Source organism: Pangasianodon hypophthalmus, chromosome 13 (assembly GCF_027358585.1).
Source record: "Pangasianodon hypophthalmus isolate fPanHyp1 chromosome 13, fPanHyp1.pri, whole genome shotgun sequence".
NCBI classification, from domain to species: Eukaryota; Metazoa; Chordata; class Actinopteri; order Siluriformes; family Pangasiidae; genus Pangasianodon; species Pangasianodon hypophthalmus.
Window position 1 is genome coordinate 14,459,340 of NC_069722.1, and position 24,536 is coordinate 14,483,875.

The 24,536-nt window shown below is 37.1% G+C and overlaps 3 protein-coding genes across 8 annotated transcripts; 2 read left to right on the forward strand and 1 right to left on the reverse strand.

The window, feature by feature from the left end:
• Positions 1 to 1,785: 1,785 nt before the first annotated feature.
• On the forward strand, positions 1,786 to 7,610 carry LOC113527900 (dehydrogenase/reductase SDR family member 7C-B-like). 5 transcript variants are annotated; one of them, XM_053239284.1, is made up of 8 exons: positions 2,101 to 2,436; positions 2,606 to 2,664; positions 2,782 to 2,938; positions 3,026 to 3,138; positions 5,610 to 5,820; positions 5,917 to 6,009; positions 6,993 to 7,145; positions 7,239 to 7,610. In XM_053239284.1, the coding sequence occupies exons 1-8, from the start codon at positions 2,379 to 2,381 to the stop codon at positions 7,445 to 7,447; spliced, it is 1,053 nt and encodes a 350-aa protein (XP_053095259.1). In that variant the 5' UTR covers positions 2,101 to 2,378; the 3' UTR covers positions 7,448 to 7,610. The 5 variants fall into 5 exon arrangements, with proteins under 5 accessions (XP_026771864.1, XP_026771863.1, XP_026771860.1 ...); XM_026916063.3 differs by lacking the exon at positions 2,101 to 2,436 and adding an exon at positions 1,786 to 1,932 and having other exon boundaries at positions 6,993 to 7,610; XM_026916062.3 differs by lacking the exon at positions 2,101 to 2,436 and adding an exon at positions 1,863 to 2,051 and having other exon boundaries at positions 6,993 to 7,610.
• Positions 7,611 to 9,674: 2,064 nt separating this feature from the next.
• im:6904045 (protein NATD1) lies at positions 9,675 to 12,653 on the forward strand. Its single transcript, XM_026916065.3, has 3 exons — positions 9,675 to 9,942; positions 10,056 to 10,174; positions 11,892 to 12,653. The coding sequence occupies exons 1-3, from the start codon at positions 9,777 to 9,779 to the stop codon at positions 12,006 to 12,008; spliced, it is 402 nt and encodes a 133-aa protein (XP_026771866.2). The 5' UTR covers positions 9,675 to 9,776; the 3' UTR covers positions 12,009 to 12,653.
• A 42-nt stretch (positions 12,654 to 12,695) lies between these two features.
• si:dkey-282h22.5 (uncharacterized protein LOC107988040 homolog) lies at positions 12,696 to 17,079 on the reverse strand. Of its 2 annotated transcripts, none has more exons than XM_034310045.2 (4): positions 16,946 to 17,079; positions 16,336 to 16,430; positions 13,993 to 14,119; positions 12,696 to 13,490 (listed from the first exon to the last, which is right to left on the reverse strand). In XM_034310045.2, exons 2-4 carry the CDS (start codon positions 16,427 to 16,429, stop codon positions 13,229 to 13,231), a joined length of 483 nt encoding a protein of 160 aa, XP_034165936.1. In that variant the 5' UTR covers position 16,430; positions 16,946 to 17,079; the 3' UTR covers positions 12,696 to 13,228. The 2 variants fall into 2 exon arrangements, with proteins under 2 accessions (XP_034165936.1, XP_034165937.1); XM_034310046.2 differs by having other exon boundaries at positions 16,336 to 16,445; positions 16,946 to 17,004.
• Positions 17,080 to 24,536: the final 7,457 nt, after the last annotated feature.

Genomic DNA, 24,536 nt, shown 5'->3' on the forward strand with positions numbered 1-24,536 from the left:
AGGAAATTATTTTTTGGAAAAAATAAAAAGTCCATATTAACAAATCTTATAGATATCAAATCACAGCATCTCACTGGTTACAGAAAAAGGCATTGTCAGGATTAAGTGAGACTACTTCATCATTTCTTGTGTTTTGATTTTGTCCCTAAATGTAGCTATTTAAGTACAGACACATTATATCAGTTCTAGTTACTTTCCCAGTCAGCCACTCTATCCTGTGGTCGATGTCATTTCTGTATTATTCTGTATTATGTAATAATTTTGAAAGTTTCAGAAAGCAAAAAAAAAAAAAAACATCCTCAATCTCTTCCATTCTTCAATTCACAGCTTTTTTTGAATCCAGTTGTCATATCTTCACCATTCTCTACATTCCAGCAAGTGTTCCAACAACAATGAATTTAAACTACAAGTTCTGCCCCGAAAGCAGAACAATATAAACAAAACACCCTAAATAAAATTCTCAGTTTCTCACCAAAACATTGAGTTTATCCATGGATTTACTGTTTTGACCCTAGGTAATATCAGATATTCACGTGAGCAGAGGAAAGAATTTGCATGGGTGGATGGCAAAACAAAAATATCACACAAGATTGCATTTCTCCAAATGAAAGTTGTCCAGGATGTTTCTGTTTTTTGACCCAGCATGAGAATAATGTGCAGCAGCTTCATTAGCTCATATGTTGTCTAAAGTTGTCTAAACATTGGTATTTATTTATGACGGTCAAGATCCCTATCTGACCATTTGGAGAAGCCCCTTGAACCAGACCCAGTTCCAGCTATTAAATGTTAAGACTGTCAGTGCATTGATGCCAAACACTTATTATAACATTGTCATATTTGTTAGCACAAAGATTAAATGTTAACAAAAAAAGCCCCCAACCCACTCAAATACTTGACAACGAAGGTTATGCAACATCTGCAGCTGGGAAAAATTCCTATCTTAAAAGTAATCTGATACATGATTACTGAATGCTATAAATGCTTTTTAAATGTTTAATTCCTCTTATGCTGCAGCAATTTGCCAACAGTTACATTTTTAAAAAATTATTAATTAAAAAACAACACACTTTGCATTTTATCCGGTTATAGTTATATTTAATGTTGTGGAACATCTGCAAAACAAGTTAGCTCCTGTTATCACAATATAAGAGCTATAAACAGTTGTTGCCTCACCAGCCTCATTTTTCTCTTGCACTTGACATTAATAAGACAGAAAAAACACTGGAAAGAAACTGGAAAGCACAAAGTCCTCTGATGTCCTCAATGGTGAAAACCTGTACAAAGATCTGACATTGCCATCTCCTTCCATAATTGTTAAATAAACACCTCCTTACAGAAAGCTTCACAATATGAACAAGTATACATTTTATTTTGTTAAATAAAAACTTGTTTTTAATTTGTTTTTTATAAGGCTGAGATTATATGTAGCATCTGAATTAGTTGTTACTATAAACAATAAAATATTAGAATATATATTAGGTTTAATGTAATATAATATACAATATTAGGTCTAATATAAACCTGTGATTTGTGCTTGTGACCGTCACTACGGTCAGAGCTGCTGTTATAGAAGATTAATTAACACATTCTTACTAATCAGATCTATGATAATAATAATAATAAACTGAATAAACAGAATAAACTGATACTTAAACCCATCTGTTCTCTTGAAATAGCGCAATGCTCTAACTGCTGCTATGCTCTAGCTTCAGCTCTCTCACAGCTGAAGCCCCACAGATATGTGATCAGTAAATCTTTAACAAATCTGTTTTTTTTTTTTTTTTACTATTTATATTACTACTACTACTACTGTAAATTTCAGATGCCTGAAAACCTTCACAGACAGACAGCTTCAGCTGTGTGCTATTAAAAGCACAGAAATCTCAAAGCTCTTGCTGGTGGAGCTGCTGTTCAGAGTTTCAGAGCTGAGCTGTGAGTAGAGCTGTGGAAAAAGATTACAAATACTAATAATCTAACCCAGGACAAACAAACCAAAAATATTCTCAAACCTCTTCAGGATTCCGTAAGTCACACAGAGCAATATCTTATAAGTACGTATGTGTCTTTGCATGTATTGAAGATCCTGAATGTTGGATTGCACTGTAATGACATATCACTGTCACTCTTTTGTTTGGAAGCCTAGTGTATCAGTATAGTAGGCTAAATAATATGCCTGTCCATTTTACTTAACTGTACCTACTGTAAAGTTTTTCATCTTTGCCTCAGTGGTGGTGATTTGCATGACTGGAATTCGTGCTAGGAGTATATTTAGGGATGGGGAATATATTTAGCCCTTCACTAAACACAGATGCTGTATACTGTGACACGACTCCAAAGCGTCTAGACACAATCTGAACGTTGCTTCGTGATTACAGCTCATGCATGGCAAGACTGTTCTGAATTGTATCATCTGTTCAGTTCAGATTGTAAAGCTATGTAAAGACTTTCTAAGATGCTATGATTTAAATGTCTGAATTGGACCAAAAAAAATCTTTCATAACAGCATTTGGAATTGCCCATCTTAATTTACTACATTTTTAATGTATTCAGTTTATAAATTTGCTGCTTTCTTGATTGGTCATTTTTTCATAGAAATGTCTTTCAGGTTTACGTGACTTGGTACTGAAGATTTCAAAAACCACCATGGATAAATACCACAGTGCAGTAAGTCAATGCATTCACAAGTCATCAAATATTGTAGACTACTAATATTAGACAGAACAGGAGGTCTTTTACCTCATTATGTCTAAGTGTCTAGACGCTTTGGATTATGTCTTACAGGAGTCTCAGATGACCACGGTTTTGCTGCTGTCTCTTGTGGTGGTGGTCGCAGCAGGAATATTCCAGCTGTACAGTGTGATACTGAAACTGCTGCACAAAACACCTGTGCAAAACAAAGTAGTGCTAATAACCGATTCATTGTCAGCCCTGGGGAATGGTATGCTATTATTTCATGTATTTCCGCATGTATTTCATGCATTACTGTTGAACCTTCAGTTCTGATTACGGTCCTTTGTTATTTAAGAGTGTGCAAAACTCTTCCACAAGCGGGGAGCTCGGCTGATCCTTTGTGGGAAGAACTGGGAAAAGCTTGAAGCTCTTGCACAACAGCTGGTCAATGAATCAGATCCTATTTTAGTAAGTAGAGAAATTCACACTGTGAACATTAACTGAATTTCATTTTAATCATACAACCCAATGTACTATTATATTTATTATATGTTGTGATATTGGCTTACAACTTTGCATTTTCAGAAAGGATCTCATTATATTAAATAGTGCCACAAAGTTTAATTTATCTTCTAAATTAGTGTGTGCAAATTTAGACATTTTCCAAACATTCTACAAAATAAATGATGCCATTAAAGAATATAAGGAATCTGCAGAGACAAAAGCAAGTGAGACAGCTAACATCACTTAGAGGAATTATGGCAAGTTCTACAAGATGCTTTAAACAAACTATCAGACTTTTTAAAATAGTTTTTACTGATTGATATTTAGACACGTATATTACTGTGTTACAGAATTTCTTTTACATGTGCTTAAGATTTTAACACTACAGTGGCAAATGCACTATAAGTGTATTGGTTGTATAAACTGTGTCCTAATCCCAGGGACTAGACAACTGCAGTTAATACAAACACATGCGAACCAGAGACTCAGGAACATGGAAAATCAACATGGTGTTCTGACCTGATGAGATAAGTGGATGGAATATAAGTAAGGAGATAGATAAGTGGTACATGTAGTCATGTGAAGACCCTTTTGTCATACAATGTGCTCTCTAAATATATTATCGCATAAATGACCTAAAAACTTGTAATATATATTGGGTAATCTTTCACACATTTAGTTAGACAGGAAGGGCAACAAGCTGTGTGACAAGGCCGAAACAGAACTGACTACACTCCCGTATTTCTCCATCTGAAGAACTTCTGCAAATAAAATTCATCTACTGGGAAGATCCTTTCTCCAGATTTAACATTCCAGTAAACTACTATTAGTTTTCAATCACTCTTATCACTCGTAGTCTTCAGCTCTCTCTCTCTCTCTCCCTATATATATATATATATATATATATACACACACACACTATACTGCCAAAAGTATTGGGACACCCCTCCAAATCATTGAATTCAGGTGTTCCAATCACTTCCATTGCCACAGGTGTATAAAATCAAGCACCTAGGCATGCAGACTGCTTCTACAAACATTTGTGAAAGAATGGGTCGCTCTCAGGAGCTCAGTGAATTCAAGCATGGTACCGTGATAGGTTGCCACCTGTGCAATAAGTCCATTCGTGAAATTTCCTCACTACTAAATATTCCACTGTCAACTGTTAGTGGTATTATAACAAAGCGGAAGCAATTGGGAGCAACAGCAACTCAGCCATGAAGTGGTAGGCCACGTAAAATCACAGAGCGGGGTCAGCGCATGCTGAGGCGCACAGTGCGCAGAAGTCGCCAACTTTCTGCAGAGTCAATAGCTACAGACCTCCAAACTTCATGTGGCCTTCAGATTAGCTCAAAAACAGTCTGGGTTTGGCGGTTGCCAGGAAAACGGAACTTGCCTGACTGCATTTTGCCAAGTGTAAAGTTTGGTGGAGGGGGGATTATGGTGTGGAGTTGTTTTTCAGGGGTTGGGCTTGGCCCCTTAGTTCCAGTGAAAGGAACTCTTAATGCTTCAGCATACCAAGACATTTTGGACAATTTCATGCTCCCAACTTGGGATGGCCACTTCCAGTGCACGAAGCAAGGTCCATAAAGACATGGATGAGCGAGTTTGGTGTGGAGGAACTTGACTGGCCTGCACAGAGTCCTGACCTGAACCCAATAGAACACTTTTGGGATGAATTAGAGCGGAGACTGCGAGCCAGGCCTTCTCGTCCAACATCAGTGCCTGACCTCACAAATGTGCTTCTAGAAGAATGGTCAAAAATTCCCATAAACACACTCCTAAACCTTGTGGAAAGCTTCCCAGAAGAGTTGAAGCTGTTATAGCTGCAAAGGGTGGGCCAACTCTGTATTAACACATTATGTGGCATAATCTATCCTGATACGAATATCAAAGATGCATATTTCTCTTTTAGGTTGTACTGACATCTCATACAACATAATTTGCTCTGTATAATGCTCGAATATTTTGCAAGGCTTTACCTTACACAGACATGCAATCCATCTGCATCTGCAATCCATTTGCAAGCCTATTACCATTAATAGAACAGAGTTAAAAATCAAGGTGCCAGAAAAGATTCCTTAAAGTGATGATGAAGAAAATCCATTTTTGGTTTCCTTGACACCCTTCTGATAGATATATTTTTGGTGCCACAGATAACTACAAACAAATCTCTCACCATAAATGTTACCATTATGTAAAAGGATTATGTGAAGGGATGTGTTGAAAATTGATTATTCAGTTACTGTGACTAAAGTGGCTAAAGAATCATGTGTGGAAACAATCTTTAGGGAACCAAAAATGGTTCTTCTATGGTATCAATCTAAAGAGCATTTTCTGGTACTACACTGACTGTTTAAGAATGTAATTGTTAACATTCCAGTTTAAATGTGAATTAAATGGAATTTACTATCTGCTCATTTACAATTTTTCAGACATTCCCACCAAAGTTAATAGAGCTGGACTTCACAGACATGGAGACATTGCCAGATGTGATTTCAGATGTACTTGACTGTTATGGCTACCTGGACATGCTCATCATAAACAGCAGCATGAAAGTGAAGGCACCTGCACAGTCTCTGTCTCTGGAAATGGACAAGATGGTTATGGATGTCAACTACTTTGGACCAATCACACTGGTCAAAGGTATAATATAATTTAGAGTGTGACATCATTTCCATCACCTTGCTGTTGAATTAGTGGCATGGTGTGTTAAAACACAATGATGTTTTATGATTGCAGGTGTTCTGCCCTCAATGATCTCCAGAAGGTCTGGCCACATTCTCCTGGTCAACAGCATTCAGGGAAAACTGGCCGTTCCCTTCCGAACAACTTGTGAGTTTGTTTAGAGGACACTGAAATGACGGCTTCACTTTCCTGTTGTCAAACAATGACTAAATCCAAATGCTTCTTTTTTAATCAAATTAGGATCAGTGACCATCAAAATTATTAAAGGGCATTAATGAAAAGGATGTAGTGTGATGTTAAGATTGTGTAGTTTCTGTAACTCACAGTACCTTCAAAACTAAGCTCTATATCACAGTACCTTAAAAACCAACAAACACTTAATATTGCAAATAATCAGCTATTATAATCAGTCTTACCTGATTATACCTCACTGCCATTGAATTCTCAATTCTGACTGGTCAGAGGGTGTTGATTAATTCTCTATAACAGCACAGATCTGTGAACAGTGCTAGCTGCAATGTTTGCAAATGTTTGTAATTGTTGATATGCTGAATTTGTTAGCATTTATTTGGCATTTACAGAAGGAGTCTCCAATGTCAGGGCTTTCTGACAGTTAGAGGTAAAATCGTAAGTTTTCCAACATGGGAAAGTCTTCAGGAAAGAGGGCTTCATACTTTCTGGTTTCTCAGTAACAGGACATTGCTGCATTTTTTTTTTGTCTTAATAACTGATGAGGCTGGTGAGGGAATGACTGTTTAGTAGCATTTATAACTAACTTGTTAAAACTACTGTTATATACATTCCACAACATTAACTGTAAAATAAAAACAATGATGTCTTGTTCTTTAATAAGTAAAAATTGTTAGCATTAGCAAATTGCTGTGGTATAAGTTGAATAAAACACACCAAGGTCTGCTGTTATATGTTTCTGTTTTGCGCTGGGCCATGTCACACTACCCAGTTAACCTTTTTTATTATTCCATATATCAACTGTCCCTGAATTACAGTACTGATATTTTTGCCTATGCATTTTAATGCTTGGGGAAAAAAGCAGAGCTAATACCAAAAACTTTTTTCAATATGTCATAAAAATGCATTTTTTCAATTATGCTGACCTCCTGCTGTTTCAGATGCTGCCTCCAAACATGCGGTACAAGCCTTCTTCGACTGCTTAAGAGCTGAGGTGCAAGAGTCTGGCATCTCTGTTAGTACCATCAGTCATACCTTCATAAACGCTGCTCCAACAACCCAGCATACCACCACAAGCAATTCCATCCTGTCAGGTAAATCCACCTCACAATCCTCTCATAAACCAAACACACACACGGTCCCTCTTGACTTTTGTCCAATTGTCTCCTTCTCATTGAAATCTGCAGTCTTAACAGGACAGAAATCTCATGGCATTTCACCAGAGAAGATGGCCAATGCAATACTCCAAGCATTGGGCAGTAAGAAGAAGGAAATCATCATGGCCCACTCCATCTCAAAAGCAGCTATCTACACCCGCTCTCTCTTTCCCAACCTCTTCTTCGCTGTAACGGCAGCAGGAGTACGGAATGCTGCAGGTGTGGAGCCAGTGCAGTGAAATGTGACATTATTTGAGTTGTATTCGAAAACAAACCTTTTCTGGATTTTTTGTTGACATGGTGGGAAAAATTAGCATACTCTTCACTCTGCAAAATGACAACATGTTACAAAGTGTTACAATATTTGTAGTAAAACAATTAGCTTTATGTTTCTGAATGTGATATACTGTAAATGTGGCCTTTTTCTACACCTTCCTTCTAAGGACCATTCTTCAGATCTATCTCAATTTTTATGGACTTCTGCACATCTCTGGTAGTTTTTTTCTTCCAGTGTTTGGTAGTCTTTGTATCTTCCATATTTGATCCATTTCTGAATCATGTTTTTCACTGTTGGTGATGATTGTGGCAATCTGACATATTTTTATTACCTTCATTACCTTCTCGATCTATGTGATAGTTGAGTATTTTGTAATTTACGCTTTAGATCTTGTAACAGCTGTTTTCTTAATGTCATTGACTCTTAACATAAGGGTTCATAGCAAACTGCTTGAGAGTTACAGCCTGTCGCATTACAACAAAGGTTAAATATGTGTTAACTGTTTTATTTAGACACCTCAGTAAGGTCAATGTAAATAAATTAATCCAGACACAAAGGGGATGGAAACTTTTGCACTCAACCAACGTAAGTTAAGCGTATTGTCTCAGGCAGCAGAAAATTTCATGCTGCTTCTACTTTTAGTGATGAATGATTTGTGAGCAATTCTTCATTTTGAAAATTACTATAAACGTTATAGGTATCATAGTAAGAATAATTTGACAGAGGCTTTGAGTGAATTTGCAAACAGTCACTTTTCATCTACACACTAAAACAAGCAAGTACATGTATTTATCAGGTCACCATATACTGTATACATATTGTTTCAGTAATATACAGTGCTGTGCAAAATTCTTAGGCACATGCAAGAAATGCTGTAGAGCAAAGACGCCTTCAAAAATAATGAAATTAAATATTTCTACATTAAAAAAAATACTATAAAGAGCAGTAAACAGTAATAAATGAAACAAAGTCAATATTTGGTGTGACGATCCTTCGCTTTAAAAAAAATAGCAGTCTCGGGTACAATTTGTGCAGTTTTATAAGGAAATGAGCTGTAAGTGTTACTGAGCATATTGCAGAAGCAGCCACAGTTCTTCTGGAGACGTTGACTGTCACACTTGCTTCTTATTTTTGCAGCAAAACCCAGCAGGCTTCATTATGTTTTTTTTGTCTGAAAAGTGTCTCTTATGTAATATGCTGCTTTCTTTCCTGACATACAAACATTTTTCTGTAACATTTAATTCTGTGCTGGAAAACTAATGTTTGGAAATCTAAAATGTTTTTGTACTGAATCAATAATGTAGAAAACATAAAATATAAACAAAGTTTGTACTAAAAAAATAGGGTGCCTAAGACTTTTGCACAGTACTGTAATTTAATATTTAGTGTGGCAAGGTGTTGCAGCAAATAGCGTTTCTGTCTCACAGCTCCAGGCTCCCCGGGTCGGTCCTGAGCTCACGTTATTGTCTGCGTGGAGTTTCACGTTCTCCCATCGTCTGCATGAGTTTCCTCTGGGTTCTCCAGTTTCCTCCCACCTCCCAAAAACCTGCCAGTTGGTGGACTGGCTATGCTAAAATTGCTCCTAGGCAAGAATGAGTGTGTGAATGTATGTGTATGGTACTCTGTGATGAACTGGCCTCCCATCCAGGGTATATTCCCGCCTCGCTCCCAGGATGCGGATCCACCACGGCCCTGCCGAGGATGAAGCAGTTACTGAAGATGAATGGATGGATTGAATAATTAGTGAGGTTGCAGAGGGTTCAAACAATTTATCACAACGGCACTAGATGTGGTGAATTAAAGGAATGAACTATGGCCAGTTTGAGTCACTTCGAAAGGATCAAATGATTAAAGTGACTCGATTACGCAGTGTAATACATCTTACAGTGTAATCTGCTGTGAATTCAGATTTAAACATACACAGAAAAATCTCCCAGTGTGGAATTAACACCCAGAGTGATGATTTATTTATGATTTTTCAGAGTTCATTCAACCCAATTGGACATATATAAACACTGTAGGGGTTAATTCAACACTGGAGATTTTGCTGTGTATAATATAGGCCCGGAAATGAGTAATTAATAAAGAATATTTTTGAAGCTTTTAGAGTAAACTAGTACTGACCAATTTTACTGTCCCTGTTCTGAGTGAGGTTGTGGTGCCTTTGTGAAGTTACTGCGCCATCTTGTGTTCCTCTGAGGAAATTTATTTTTTACTTCCGTAAACATGGCTGAAAACAAGGACAAGTCGTTAACATGCTCATAAATGACAGCAGTTTTGAGTATTGAGCCATGGGACTGCACACAATGCTCTCTCGAAACGCCGTCTGTAGAGGAGCTCGGAGGCTGAGCAAAATCAAATCAAGCACGTCTCCATTTTGTGTTTTGAGCAGCGAGCCATTCCGAGTGTTTCACGACAGGCAACAGCGTCGTTTCACTGTCACACTCGACGACGGAGGTGACTTCTAGCCTTCTTTTATTCCATATCCTTAAACGTCTAAATCATATACACTAAATAACTCTCTGTTCAAATTACCTTTGTGTGTTTTTTTGTCGCTTGTAATGTTAAAGGTAAAGTGCAAAGCGCGGTGCTGAAGTACTCACGCACGAGTGACGCGCACGTGCATTTGTTATCAACTGAAGTTCCGGAGTCTTTCAGAGGTCAAGGAGTAGCTGCGAGTCTGGCCAAGGTATACTACCTTTAAACACCATGGTAAACTTAAAGGAGATTTTAGTTAAAGCATGTAATAAATATTGTTACCATGACATACCACAGTAAAACTATAGTAGTATCATAGTTACCCTGAAGTACCTCAGTAAAACCATAGTAGTATCATAGTTACCCTGAAGTACCACAGTAAAACCATAGGAGTATCATAGTTACCATGAAGTACCTCAGTAAAACCATAGTAGTATCATAGTTACCCTGAAGTACCACAATAAAACCATAGTAGTATCATAGTTACCCTGAAGTACCACAGTAAAACCATAGGAGTATCATAGTTACCATGAAGTACCACAGTAAAACCATAGTAGTATCATAGTTACCCTGAAGTACCACAGTAAAACCATAGGAGTATCATAGTTACCATGAAGTACCACAGTAAAACCATTAGTATCATAGTTACCCTGAAGTACCACAGTAAAACCATAGGAGTATCATAGTTACCATGAAGTACCACAGTAAAACCATTAGTATCATAGTTACCATGAAGTACCACAGTAAAACCACTGTAATATCATAGTTACTCTGAAGTACCACAGTAAAACCATTGTAGTATCATAGTTACCCTGAAGTATCGCAGTAGAACCATTGTAGTATCATAGTTACTCTGAAGTACCACAGTAAAACAGTAGTAGTTTCAGGGTTTCCATGAAATACCACACTAAAACCATTGTAGTATCATATTTACCATGAAGTACCACAGTAAAAACATTGTAGTACCATAGTTACCCTGAAGTACCTCAGTAAAACCATAGTAGTATCATAGATACCCTGAAGTATCATGGTTTTCATTTAGTACTATAGCAGGGGTTCTCAACTTTGTTTAGCCAGTGACCCCACTTGAATTTCATTCCTACAGTGGCAATTAGTAGAAATTATAGGCCCACATCTAAAGAGGTCCAGGCTTATGTGTCACACTGCATCTTATCATAATAAGGAGAAGTAATTGAAAGTACATGTCTCATCTCAGCTGTTACATCCAAGCTAGATCACTACATTGATTCGATGCACACAAGCGCACTGAACCCTGCATCCCACAAATAAGGGCTAGCAATTGTTGGGTTCATTGGTTTAGTGGGGGTCATTATTATTATTATTATTATTATTATTATTATTTCACGTAATATTTTCATGAGCAGAAAGCCCATTTACACTAGAAGCAACATAGCATTTGAATGTCAGGGCATTATTTTCTGTGCTTTCTGGTGTAGTGCTGGTTCAGTGGTTTAAGACAGGAAAACGAACATTTCCACCATTTTGGTTTTAAAGAGAGTAGGGGAGAACGTAATAATATTACCAACTGTACAATCGGAAACTGTGCCAATCGCAAGAACTCACCAGGATGGTAGATATTTGGGTGATATTTTGGGAAAAGAACTAATAATGAAATGTCATGAAAATATAGATATATCATCATGATATATTTCTGTATTATCATGATAATATATAGGAAATATCGTGGTCAGGTACAAACAAAAGAATAATAACTGTGACAATAGGCTGGATTAGTCAGAATTCCTTCAGGAGCAGGAGGATGGGGAAGCCAGTGGCCTGTTCTACTCAGATTTATCTAAAGTATTAATGACAAATTAAGAGTAACATGTATTTGGTAGATCTACCAAAATGTCCTAATTTTATCTGTTTTTTTGTTTTTGTTTGTTTGTTTGTTTGTTTTGCTACAGGCTGCACTGGACTTTGTGGTTGAAGAAAGACTAAAAGCAAGAATCTCGTGTTGGTATATTAAAAAATATGTCGATGAAAATCCACATCGTGGATATCAGGAGCACATTGAAGACTAATATATTATTCATCCAAATGATCTACAGCTCCTATGAAAGGAGTCGTAGGAGCTGAATCCTGAATGTGCTGCTAATTTAACTGTGGATTTAGCTAATTAATGGAGGTTTTAAATTGTCCGTTGCATATCTTACAGATACTTCATTTGAAAATGAACATATAAATCCAACATCTGTTAGAATATCATTGACTAAAAACTGACCAGATGGACTGAATGGATGAAGCATGGTAAAGGCCTTATTGCCTTTATTTAATGAACTCATTGCCCATAACTCTCATATTACACCCAACTAGAACAGAAAAACATTTAACAAAGTCATCACATCATTAAACACTGGAAAGTGTACTTATATGTCATGGCCACAAAAATACTGATGTATATATGACTATTTCAGGAAGCTCAGTGCCACAGGGGAGATGGAACGATTTATTAACTTTTATCTTATCCATTATCTTTGTGTGTTTCTTATTCATCTGTTAATAAAGATTAAAATATGAAATAATCCTGGATTATTATAAAGCTGTGTACAGACTTTAGCTGTTCTATTATTTTCTTGCAGCTGCAGTGAAGGCATTAAACAGCTTTGTCATAGATTGATGAACTTGTTAATTAAATATATAAGTGACCTGTCCATATTTCATATTTTATCATTAACCAAGAGGCTTGTGTAAAAGAAAAAACATACAAACCCATGTGTAAATTTTATTATTATAGCACACATTTAACAAAATACATGTGATCAAAACATATCTTGTATCTGATAAACAGCCAATTTTATTTATACATTTCTCATAAATCTACTTTTATATAAAGATTTTATATATAGATTTGCCAAAGCAGGTGTAATCAGCCCTGCTGATTTGGCTGCTAATTTTAAAACTAGATATTGTAGGCAAAGCTTTGCATTTTAATAAAAAATAAATCACCATCTTAAATGATAATGTTCCTTATAATGAAAACAATGCTAATGGCATTTGTCAGTGTTACCATCTTTGGGTGATGTATATAAATGTATATATTCTCATTCATACTGTGTAATGAAGAAAACTCGTTCAAAGACATTTAAAACCCTTGGGCTCTTCGGTTGTACCATAGTAGGAACCCTTAAAGATCGTTTCCCTATCAGGAAGGGTGCCAACTAGAACTCTTTTAGGAAGCTAAGCACCCTTATTTATCCAATGAACACCCCCCCACCCCCTGTCAATATTCCACTAAAGTCCACTAAGTACCAGGGCCTCTCCTGGCTCTTGCCCTCCGAACCCACTGTCCTCTGCCCGAGGCCCTCATTGGTGTCTGGGTCGGCACTCTCAAGGGTGGACGCTGTGGTGCCTTCCACAGCCAGGCTTTGGGTATCTTCCCTGCCTGCAGCTCATCCACAAAGTCCTCCACTTTATCGAATTTACTGGTGAGTTTGGCCAGGTTGTCCTTCAGAGTGTTGAATTGCTTATAGAGGTCATCTACTGCATCAGACAGAGACTTGATCCTGGGAACATTATAACAGAAGTACAGAAAAGATGTTTGGGATTCAACATCTCAGTGATTTCATAGCAAATGTTGCCATGTATGAGGTAATGGAAGTCAAGTCATGGCACAATATTTTTTCTTTCTTTTTTTAATAGGATCTGACCTAATACCAGTGGTAGCTGCGCCAGAAATTATCAACTTAACACGTCAGCAAAAAGTAATAAAATTATGCTTATTAAGTTGGGTAGTAAGATTAAATTATAGTTATTCAAAACAGAACACACACACACTTTCCAAGTAATTGTTTTGGCAGAAGTCATGGCTCAGATGGACCATGGCTATGGTAAAGTAATCCATAAAAATGACTCAAAAGGAGAACGTTTAGCCCTGATTTCACTTAATAAACATGATTATCAGGTGGCTCTTAGAAAACTACATTTCTGTTGCTCTTCTTGACTGGTCAGCTTACTTTTCAATGACATTCTGTAATAATTATACATTCTGCACAACCATTAACTCACCTCACATACTCAGGTAAGACTGAGGCATGGTCATTGACCAGCAGATCCTTCACCTGGTACATGATGGCATATTTCCAGTTGTCCAGCACTTGGGTCAGGTTTGAGCAGCTTTTACCATTTGTTTTGTCTGTGAGGTAAACAGTTACACAAAACATATACAAATATATGCATTGCTATGCAGTGGGATGTGCCCATATATATATATATATATATATATATATATATATATATATATATATATATGTGGGTGTGTGTGGGTGTGTATATATATATACACACACTCAGGTCAGGAAGTATTTGGACAATGACAGGATTTTTGTCATTTTGCCTTTATACACCACCACAATGGATTTGAAATAAAACAATCAAGATGTGATCGAAGTGTAGACTTTCAGCTTTATTTTAAGAGGTTCCACAAAAATATGGCATTTACCATTTAGGAATTACAGCCATTTTCAGCAAAGTACCTCCATTTTCAGGGCTCAAAGGTATTTGGACAAAGTGACATAATTGTAAATATAACCAAATTTTAATACTTGGATGAAAATCCTTTGCAGTCAATGACTGCCTGAAGTCTGGTGCCCATGTTCTCAAAACTCAAATTCTGCGTTTCCTCCCTGGAGATGCTTTGCCAGGCCTTCACTGCAGCCACCTTCAGTTGCTGCTTGTTTGTGGGTCTTTCTGCCTTCAGTCTTGTTTTCACTAAGTGAAAAGCATGCTCTATTGGGTTGAGATCAGGCGACTGACTTGACCATTGAAGAATATTCCATTTCCTTGCCTTCAAAAAGTCTTGAGTTGCTTTCGCAGTATGTTTAGGGTCATTATCCACTTGCACTGTGAAGGAGTCCTATCAGTTTTGTAGCATTTGGCTGAACGTGGGCAGAGAGTATAGCCCTATACACCTCAGAATTCATCTTGCTACTTCTGTAAGCAGTCACATCATCAATAAACACCAGTGAGCCCGTTCCATTGGCAGCCATACATGCCCATGCCATAACACTGCCTCCACCATGTTTGACACATGATGTGGTATACTTAGAATCATGAGCTGTTCCTTTCTTTCGCCATACTTTTCTCTTCCCATCATTCTGGTACAAGTTAATCTTGGTTTCATCAGTCCAAAGAATCTTATTCCAGAACATGGGAGGCTTTTTTAGATGTTTTCTTGCAAAGTCTAATCTGGCTTTCCTGTTCTTGAATGTTACCAGTGGTTTGCACCTTGTTGTAAACCCTCTGTATTTACATTCATGAAGGCGTCTCTAGATTGTAGATTTTGACAATGATACGCCTACCTTCTCCAGAGTATTCTTGACTTCTGTTGATGTTGTGAAGGGGGTTTTCTTCACCAAGGAAAGGATTCTGTGATCATACACTTTGGTTGTCTTCCATGTTCTTCCAGGCCTTTCGATGTTGTTGAGCTAACCAGTGCTTTCTTTCTTTTTAAGAATGTACCCAACTGTTGATTTGGCCACACCTAAGGTTTTTGCTATCTCTCTTATAGAGTTATGTTGTTTTTTCAGCCTAATGATGGCCTCCTTCACTTGCATTGAGATCTCCTTGGACTTCATATTGGTAGCTCCAGTCGAACAGCTGCCAAATGCCAACTCAATACTTGATATCAACTCCAGACCTTTTACCCTTCTACATTATTGATTCAGTACAAAAACATTTTAGAATTCCAAAATGTTTTTGTACTGAATCAATAATGTAGAAGTCATAAAATAAAAATCTATAACAAAGTTTATACTAAAAAATAGGGTGCCTAAGACTTTTGGTTTGTATGTCAGTAGAGAAAGCAGCATATTACATAAGAGACACTTTTCAGACAAAAAACATAATGAAGGCAGCTGGGTTTTGCTGCAAAAATAAGAAGCAAGTGTGACAGTCAGCGTCTCCAGAAGAACTGTAGCTGCTTCTGCAAGATGCTCAATAACACTTACAGCTCATTTCCTTATAAAACTGCACAAATTGTACCTGAGACTACTATTTTTTTAAAAGAGAAGGGTCGTCACACTAAATATTGACTTTGTTTCATTTATTACTGTTTACTGCTCTTTATATATTTTTTTTAATGTAGAAACATTTAGTTTCATTATTTCTGAAGGCATCTTTGCTCTACAGCATTTCTTTGCATGTGCCTAAGACTTTTGCACAGTACTGTACATGTATATGTTTGCAAGTTAATTTTTTTTAGTTTAAAAAAAGTCCCTGAAATAAGAACACTGTGAGAATCAGTTATACAACATTATAATCAACATTTTTCTGTAGTGATGCAGAACAACTGAACAACACAGAATGATGTAATTTCAGCCCCGACTCCAAATTAGTAAAGAAAACTGTTACCTCTGTGCTCCCATGTTTCCTGAGTGCTCTTCTTCTGAGCGACACATAAAGAGATGAGCAGCAGCAGGATCAGATCCCTCTTCAATCTCATCATCCTTAGCAGCACAACACTGATGTCATTTAAACTGTGTAATCCTTTGATATGCGGCCAGTACAAACTTTATAATATATTACTCTCATCTTCCCCAGTTCATCTGCTCTCAGTTCATTCAACAATAGCATATGTTTCACACATCCCCCCTGCACCCTCACCCCACCCCGGCCCAAATTTTTTTTTTTTTAAATATTCTGCATTTTCCGGAAAAACAAAGTTAGGCGGAGTCTGGCATAGGAGTTTAGAGTTGTATTGTAACCACATGTCTGTATGTAATTGATATGCAGTGCACAACATAAATCAAGGCTGTGTGCTAACATAAAGATCATGCACTGAGTCATTAACAAAGCTACATATCAGATGTATGATTGTCTAACAGTGTCAAGCCTACATGTGCTCCTCTCAGTGACCTCACTGCACATGTGATAAGCATTTGACAAAAAATAAATATATATTCTGACATATTAATTGTTTATAATAATACTAGAAGTAAATGATTGGGTCATAGTCAAATACCTTTAGAGTGATGACTGTGCTCTTGTGGTCAATGATATCCAAGGCTTAGATTATTACAACTGTATGTGCTGACAATGAAGCAACAATGTCTGGAGTTGCACTCTTATATCAGCATCCAAAGCCCAAAAGCCATCCCTCAACCTGCTCCCGCCTCCAGAAGTGCACAGAAAGAGAGAGAGAGAAACAGAGAAAAAAGAGAGAGAGAGAGAGAGAGAGAGAATGATATAATATCAAAGTACGTTTATACACTGAATGACACCATAGTTACTCACAGTTACTCACAAAGGCACCTTTGCCTATATAGTTATTTCCTAACATTTTAATGTTAAAATGAGGAAATAACATTTTAGTAGCATTTGCTTAGCAAACATAATTTGGTACATATCTCATATCTGGCTGTACATTGCTGCCTCACAGCTCCAGGGTCCGTGGTTTGATTCTGAGCTCAGGCTACTGTCTCCATGGAGTTTTTATGCTCTCCCTGTGTCCACATGGCTTTCCCTCTTCAGCAAAAAAGAAAAATGGGGGATGTAATTGATCGTTTATCTAGGTATGTCTAAAAACCAATTGAATCCAAAGTAGGAGTCAGATCACAGCTAGAATAGTCATCACAGCCAGATGTATAATAATTTCCAGAAATAGGTCAAAACTAAAGAAAAACTCTACATTCCAGTAGTTTTATTGCTTTCCCCTCGCACAGTAGGAAAAAATGTACATCAGGTGGATTTTTCCCTTGGCAGCACCCACAATGTAATTAAATAGGTTCCTTGATCATTTGTATCTTTGATCAACAGTCATAACACCTTGCAACTAACTAACTAGCTGTTTTACTAAATGTCTAGTCGAATAAAGTATTTTAAGTTAATGCTACATTTTTTTGTATTTCTTTAGAACAGCCAGTGTATTTTGGGTAAATTCTGCTACTGAAATAACTTCAGGCCTCCAAGTTGTCATATAACAAGCTTGCCAAACAAGAAAACAGCCTTTAAGATGACAAGAGGGATTAGACAGGTGAGATCAGCAGTGGTAGGGCTGGAACAGGAGCTGAGGAAGATACTGCGACGTTAAGAAAGTAGCTTCACCCCATTCTCTCTTCTCACATCAACCAAAAGTGAACCCCAGCCCACCCAAAGCCATCTCCGGTTGCGATGACTCAAATCCAGAGGTGCCGATTAAGAATCAGTCCTGGCAGAGGTCATGCTCAGCTCCAGTAGAGAAACTCTTCATGTAAGGGCATCACTCCAGCGCTGCATTCCTGCATCTCAGTGTAATGGTCTGTGGAACATCTGGGCCTTTTTTTGTGAGCCCAAGCAGCCTGGAACAGGAAAGATGACAGTGGCAGACCTGGAAATCTGTAAATGACACATTTCATAAAAATCTAATTTGAATATTTTATTTACGCTGCATAGCGTAAAAATGATAATTTATATCACTGTCTGCCAAGAATGAAAAGAGAGTGAGAGTGACTATGTCTGAAGGCAGTGTGAGAAACTGAATAGCAGAAGAGCTGAGTGTTAACTGTATCAATGTTTATATCCATATTAGACCTACAGAGCCAGGTTGTTGTTATTTCCTTAGAGTTTCTACTCTTCTACTTTTGAGCACTTTTTCCATTCTGGTTCCTTTGATGGTCTTCAGAGAACTTAACAGAAACAGAAGAAAACAGAAACAGAAACAAAACCAGTGATTTTGTTGTGTTGATGGAGCAAAAATCCATGAAAAAGTCGGTACAGCTTGGTTTAATACACTTATTCGAACTAACTAAAGATTTTTTTTCATAAACCTAAAAAGATCAGTTTTGTGAACAACACTCTGGGCAAGTTCATCCAAAAAAACCTGCAAATTTATTCATTTGAGTTAAGTAAATCTCATTTAGGAACTGCCTCCCATATAAGAGAATGCAAATGCCAATTTTGGATTAACATCTAACCATTTGTTTACTATTAGACAATGAATAAAATGGTTGTTTGGTGATTTTTAAAAGAACTTAACAAACATGCCTACTGTGCATAGAGAATTGAGCTTTTGCAGCAATTATATAATACATTTCTTCCCAAATTATACCTGGCACATTATATTTTGACCAAGCTATGGCAAATTAAAAAAACTGATGACTTGTTGATGAACGAGTTCCATCAAACAGGAGTGTTGACATAAAGAATGAACATTTAATGACCTCTATGAACATTTAAAGAGTGAAACCAAAATAGAAACCAGTGTTTTGTTCTGAAACAACTTTCCTGTTCTCATGCAGATGTACACTATTGTGCTTGAATTACGTAATGATAATATTGTGAACGTGTGGTAAGACTGTTTTGGATAATGTTCTCAAAGGAGTTGGACTTGGAGGAAGGCTGGAGTGTGGAAACAAATAAAAGCTTGTAGTACTGTTGGAAAAGGAACAGACTTCTGTCCTCGTGATTTTGCTTTTAGAAAATCTTTCGGTTCCCAGAGGCTGGGTCAAAAAAAAAAACTTTGCAGGAGTAAATATGACCACCAATTGACCTGAAAGAGTAAATACATAGCTGTAGACCTGACTGTGTCAACACACACCAAGAGAGGCACTGAGCTAATACTCAAAAGAGGTACTATCATGGATCAGTACCCACCTGCACACACCCTTCAACTCCCTGAGCAATCACGCATGCATCTAATGGACTATCCTAAAGTTTTAGTCACATTTTTCGGTTTTTATGGCAAATTTGGGCCCGGATTTCTGGCATCACTGCTCAATGCAAACATAACCAGAGGTGAAAAAATGTATACAGTCATTAGGGAGGATAAGTCGATATCAGCTAACTAACTAACTTTTGGTAATGTTAGCAATATGTGCTGCTGAGATAAACTTACCAGTTTGCAGCTAGCTAGCTAACATAGGTACAGGGCCACCTGACATTACCTGCTGTACTGCTGCTCGTTGAAGATGTAATGTACATAGTTAATTTTATTAGGGCAATTGATCACCAGTATAAATGAAAAAGAATATTCTTCATGAAGCACAGACACAAGAACATTGATGCAGTCAGTCCCCTATTTGGACCTCAAAATGGCAGCGATTATACAGGGTGACATCACTTGAAATGCAAGGATAGAAAAAAGCCAGAGACTCTAGTCATGAAGTCATGCATCTACTTTGGACTTGCGATTACACCATTCCATGTTTTCTAGCATTGTCGAGTTCTATGCCTGGTTTTGCTCTGTTGCTTAGTTACTTGTTTTAAGTTTATGGTTATCCCCCTTGTGTCCTTCACTTAACTTCAGTAGTTGGTCAAGCTATGCATGATACAAGTCAAAAATGAGTGACTTACAATAGCGAGATAAGTACAGTTACAAGTCAGGCAGCAACAAGGCCCATCATTTGTCACCTCAGCACTCAGCAAGTAACAACACAGAAAAAGAATACACAACTAGACATACACATGCATGCACAATGAAAGTACCAAATGGGGTTTTGGCAGTGAGAACCAAAACACTCAGGATATCTCAGTAACTCACACTGTGTTCAGCTGGAATTTGTCACAGCCACTCAGTCAAGTTTAGTATAAATTTTGCAATGATAGCAGTGAAAAAACACAAAATATGTGCTTATACTCACATACCACCCCCAAATCTAGAGTTCTGCTACTGCTTCTGTGCAAGCCAAGGCTTACTGTCTTAAACTGATAGGCAAATGGTTTTTAAATACACATAATCATTCCAAGTTATGGAAAATGATTCTGATAGCCATGCTACTTGCAGAGTGTTCAGATAATTCAGTCTGACAGCTATTAAACTAATTTTCAGTGGAATTTTCTGATCACGGCATTTCATCATTCCCATGAAAAAATAGACAAGGCTTATAGAGAAAGCTGTATCTGTTTGTATTAATAAGTAAAAATCTAATACAATTTACAATGACCATGTTTCAACTTTCTCAAATCATCATTTCTCTGTTTTTTTTCCCCACTTAATATGTATGATTTATCCAATAGTATTTTAATTAGACTGCATTCATAATATGCCTATCATTCTTCCAAATGATCCCATCAATGCTTCTCCCCTATGAATCCAGTGAAGTTTTCTCACTTGACATTATATTATTTTAATACATATATTAGTTTCAGACTTAGTTTCAGTAGTCAGTAGTCATATTTCTTATTAAACCCAGAAGTAGAGCTATTTGTAGACTTTGTGCTAACCCCCAAAAGAATAATATTTCTCATCATTTTTGTGTACCACTTGCTCTGCATCATCTTTCCACTAAGTCTACATGTGTCCACTAACACAGGAAATGAATAATCAGAATTTAGCAGACTGAACTAATCATGAGCAGGGTCTTTGCGTGTTAGCATCATGGAATGGCCCACTGGCAAAATTCCCAAACTTCCTGATGGCCAGTCCTCCACTGTTCTATTTATGTTCCCGAGTATTTTGTAATTACATCTGTTTTTTTTAATTATTATTATTATTGTTCTGTGGCCTGTCCTTTAGCTATCTAACTAAGTGGATGCCTCTCAATCACAACTGATCTTTGCAATCAGCCTAAATGTTGCACATGAAGACTAACAAAGGCTTCCTGTATATTTAATTTATAGAGCAACCAGCACGTGTTCTAGCATATTCAGGCAACCTCACTCAAGAAGAAAGTTCACAAAGCAGCTAAATGCTTTAACATTTCAACTACTATTATAGTTAAGTTCTGATTTTTCCTGATTAAAACTCTCCTGCTGCCTGCTCCAGAGAGAGGAGAGCTTTGAATGATGAATAGTCTGAAGCAGAGTGGCAAGACTGTTCCTAATATCTTGCCAGGGGTAACTTTGGTTCCAGATTCATGCTAAATTCTATATTCTGACCCTTTACACTACCCCAAGCCCGGGTTCAGTATTGGAGCCACTCTAAAGTCCACTGGTTGGGCCAGGATTTCTCCATAGCCCAGTCTAACCATTGTTATTGACCTCATGAAGAAGAGAATGCAGGCTCACATTCTCTGTTTTTTTGTTTGTTTGTTTTTTTCATCCTTAATTTTATCGGTTTGAATCTTAGCACTGAATAGAAGGCATAGAGGTGGTGTAGCAAATAGAGACGTTTAATTTCAGCAGCATATGTTTGCCACATCTTATTTGATAAACAGAAAAAAGAATTCAGGCTGTGTCTCATCACTCTTCATAGCATTCGTCATGTGGGCCTATTAGTGACAGTAATTATTCACATGTTGGAGGGGTTTGAAGTTTTGCTGCATTTTGCTCACATTTGCTCACATAATCATACTGAAAAATGGTAAGATATTCTGTCCAACTGGTCTTGTGACAGATACTTGCACTTTCAGTTAACATGGATCCACAACATGGCTGCAGATTGCTAACGTAACGTTCAGTGTGCAGTTTCAGGAAGCTTTTATAATATTGTAGATTGTGTAAAATGTATAAGTGTGTGCTAAAGATACAAGAGTAGAGTCTGTAGGAGAAAATGCATTTTTACAGAGAATTACAATGGCTTTGAGAATGGTTGCTGAAAAAGAGCACATGCAAGTGAAAGATAGATGTGGAATTTAATTTTTTGATTAAATGCCAGAATGCTACATAAAAGCTCTACAAATTGTCTTTAGACAATCAATTTTCCAGAACTCTGATCTCTAAAACAGAAAACAGAGATCCACATGCAGGTGAAGCAATTACTGCCAAATCAATTATCTGCTGTTCATACTATCCATCTTTCTTTGACCTAGAAGTTTCATATGTGTGTCCATATGCATGTTTATATACATTTATATATGATCTGACACCAAAATTTTGCCTTACATCTTCCATTTTTGTTATTTCAGATGGTGTCTCATTGAATTAAAAGTAGCGTAATATGGTGAAATTTGTGTACCAACTTGGAAGCATCCAGCAGCTTCAGCAGATGGGTTTAATTTAAGCAAATGAAAGAAAAACAGAGGGTACATTCCCACACAAGTGCCAAATAAAATAATACACAATCTGCCCTACAACCAAATGACAAATCGAAAGTTACAAATCTGGACCTAATCAAATGAAAACAAACTACCAGTCCATTTGAAAGAACCTAATAAAATAGGACCGTTTGAAGGGCTCTTTGGATAGTTAAGGGTTCATCACTTCTTAAAGGGTTCTGCTTAGAACCCTCTCTGATAAGAAACTCTGTGTTAGGTTTCTATCCTCAGGGACAATCTAAAAAATGATTTAATTTGATTCTAGATTTATTGATTTACCAGTTATGTTCTTCTGGAGTCAAAGCATAGATATTCCATATCCATGAATTACTTTTTTATTTGTTTCGTCAGGGATTTTGCCTAATAAATCTATTTTTAGGTTAAAGTGTAGATCTGGGGGTTCATTAGCACTGTGTTTTGCTAAGCTGTGACGTCTGATACCCCAAACCCCCTTGCACTTGTTGCACCTCCTGTAGCTGTGTATAATCTCACCAGGATGCCTTCAAGACTAGCACTTCCCAAAAACAGTTTATGAAAACTAAAACTCATCTGATCAATGCATAATCCTGCCTGGACACCATCAACTCACCTCTCCTAAGAACTGCTGCTGTAATCATAAAGACAGTCCTGTGATCATCCTGAGACTCCTATTCACAACCTTCAACACATTTAGTGTTGTTTGCCTCTCTGCATAGTATAGTAATGATGACAATCCCACTTTCCAGTGTCGCACAGAAGATGATGGGATTTCTTTTAAGACTTGTTTCTGTCATAATTTCTTCCTCATGTCATCTCATTTCTTATCACTGTCACCTCTGGCTTATCCAGGATGTACTGTAGATCTACATCTGGATGTCTGTAAAGCTTCTTTTTGACAGTGTCTACTATACAAATAAATTTGAACTCCAAAAAAAACCCACACACACACACATCAAAGATTTTGGATAGTTAAGGGTTGCTTCTCAATGGATTCCAGTGAAAGAAACCCTCTGTTGCAGACTTCTACATAACATTTTAAGGATGATTCAGGTCATGGTGTTAGATGGGACATTTTTTTTTCTAACCATTTAACCCTTTATGTTTCTTCAAAAAGGTTTCTTTTATATACTAATCTTTCTTTTGCTCATTTTAAAGGGCAGTTTACATTTTCGCCAAAGCACTATTACTATTATAAATTTTAACTGTTCATGCTGTTTATGTTTAATTATCTCATTAAATTATAATTAATTAATATAGTAGTATAGTTAAATTAGTAGTATAGCCATCACATCGTAATCATGATCTTTGTCTTTAGCAACTAAACCCCTCATTACCTGAGAATCATTCACTGCTACTGAGGATTGCCATGATATTGCTGTGGATGTTACCACATGGATACCCTAAACATTGCTGTGGATAACTTCACTTGGATACTTTATATTTGAAGCTAAAAACCTATATTTGCACATGCACTTTACGTAGTCTTTTGTAGTTCTGTGTTGTCTGATGTAGCACCATGGTCCTGGGGGAACATTTTTCATTTCACTGTGTACTAACTAGCTGTATATGGTTGAAATAACAATAAGGCCAATGACAATTGACTTGACTTGACTTATATTGAAGATCCTTTCAACACACTTAGTACTGATCTTATAGCATACAGTTGTGGAAGAGCAATGATTC

Coding starts and splice junctions, on each gene's coding strand:
- LOC113527900 (XM_026916057.3), top strand. CDS start 2,379: ATGCATGGCAAGACTGTTCTGAATTGTATCATCTGTTCAGTTCAGATT. Junction 5,821..5,916: donor ACCAATCACACTGGTCAAAG/GTATAATATAAT, acceptor TTATGATTGCAG/GTGTTCTGCCCTCAATGATC. Junction 6,010..6,992: donor CGTTCCCTTCCGAACAACTT/GTGAGTTTGTTT, acceptor CTGCTGTTTCAG/ATGCTGCCTCCAAACATGCG.
- im:6904045 (XM_026916065.3), top strand. CDS start 9,777: ATGGGACTGCACACAATGCTCTCTCGAAACGCCGTCTGTAGAGGAGCT. Junction 9,943..10,055: donor TGTCACACTCGACGACGGAG/GTGACTTCTAGC, acceptor GTAATGTTAAAG/GTAAAGTGCAAAGCGCGGTG. Junction 10,175..11,891: donor TAGCTGCGAGTCTGGCCAAG/GTATACTACCTT, acceptor GTTTTGCTACAG/GCTGCACTGGACTTTGTGGT.
- si:dkey-282h22.5 (XM_034310045.2), bottom strand. CDS start 16,429: ATGATGAGATTGAAGAGGGATCTGATCCTGCTGCTGCTCATCTCTTTA. Junction 14,120..16,335: donor GGAAACATGGGAGCACAGAG/GTAACAGTTTTC, acceptor TTTACCTCACAG/ACAAAACAAATGGTAAAAGC. Junction 13,491..13,992: donor GTCTTACCTGAGTATGTGAG/GTGAGTTAATGG, acceptor TAATGTTCCCAG/GATCAAGTCTCTGTCTGATG.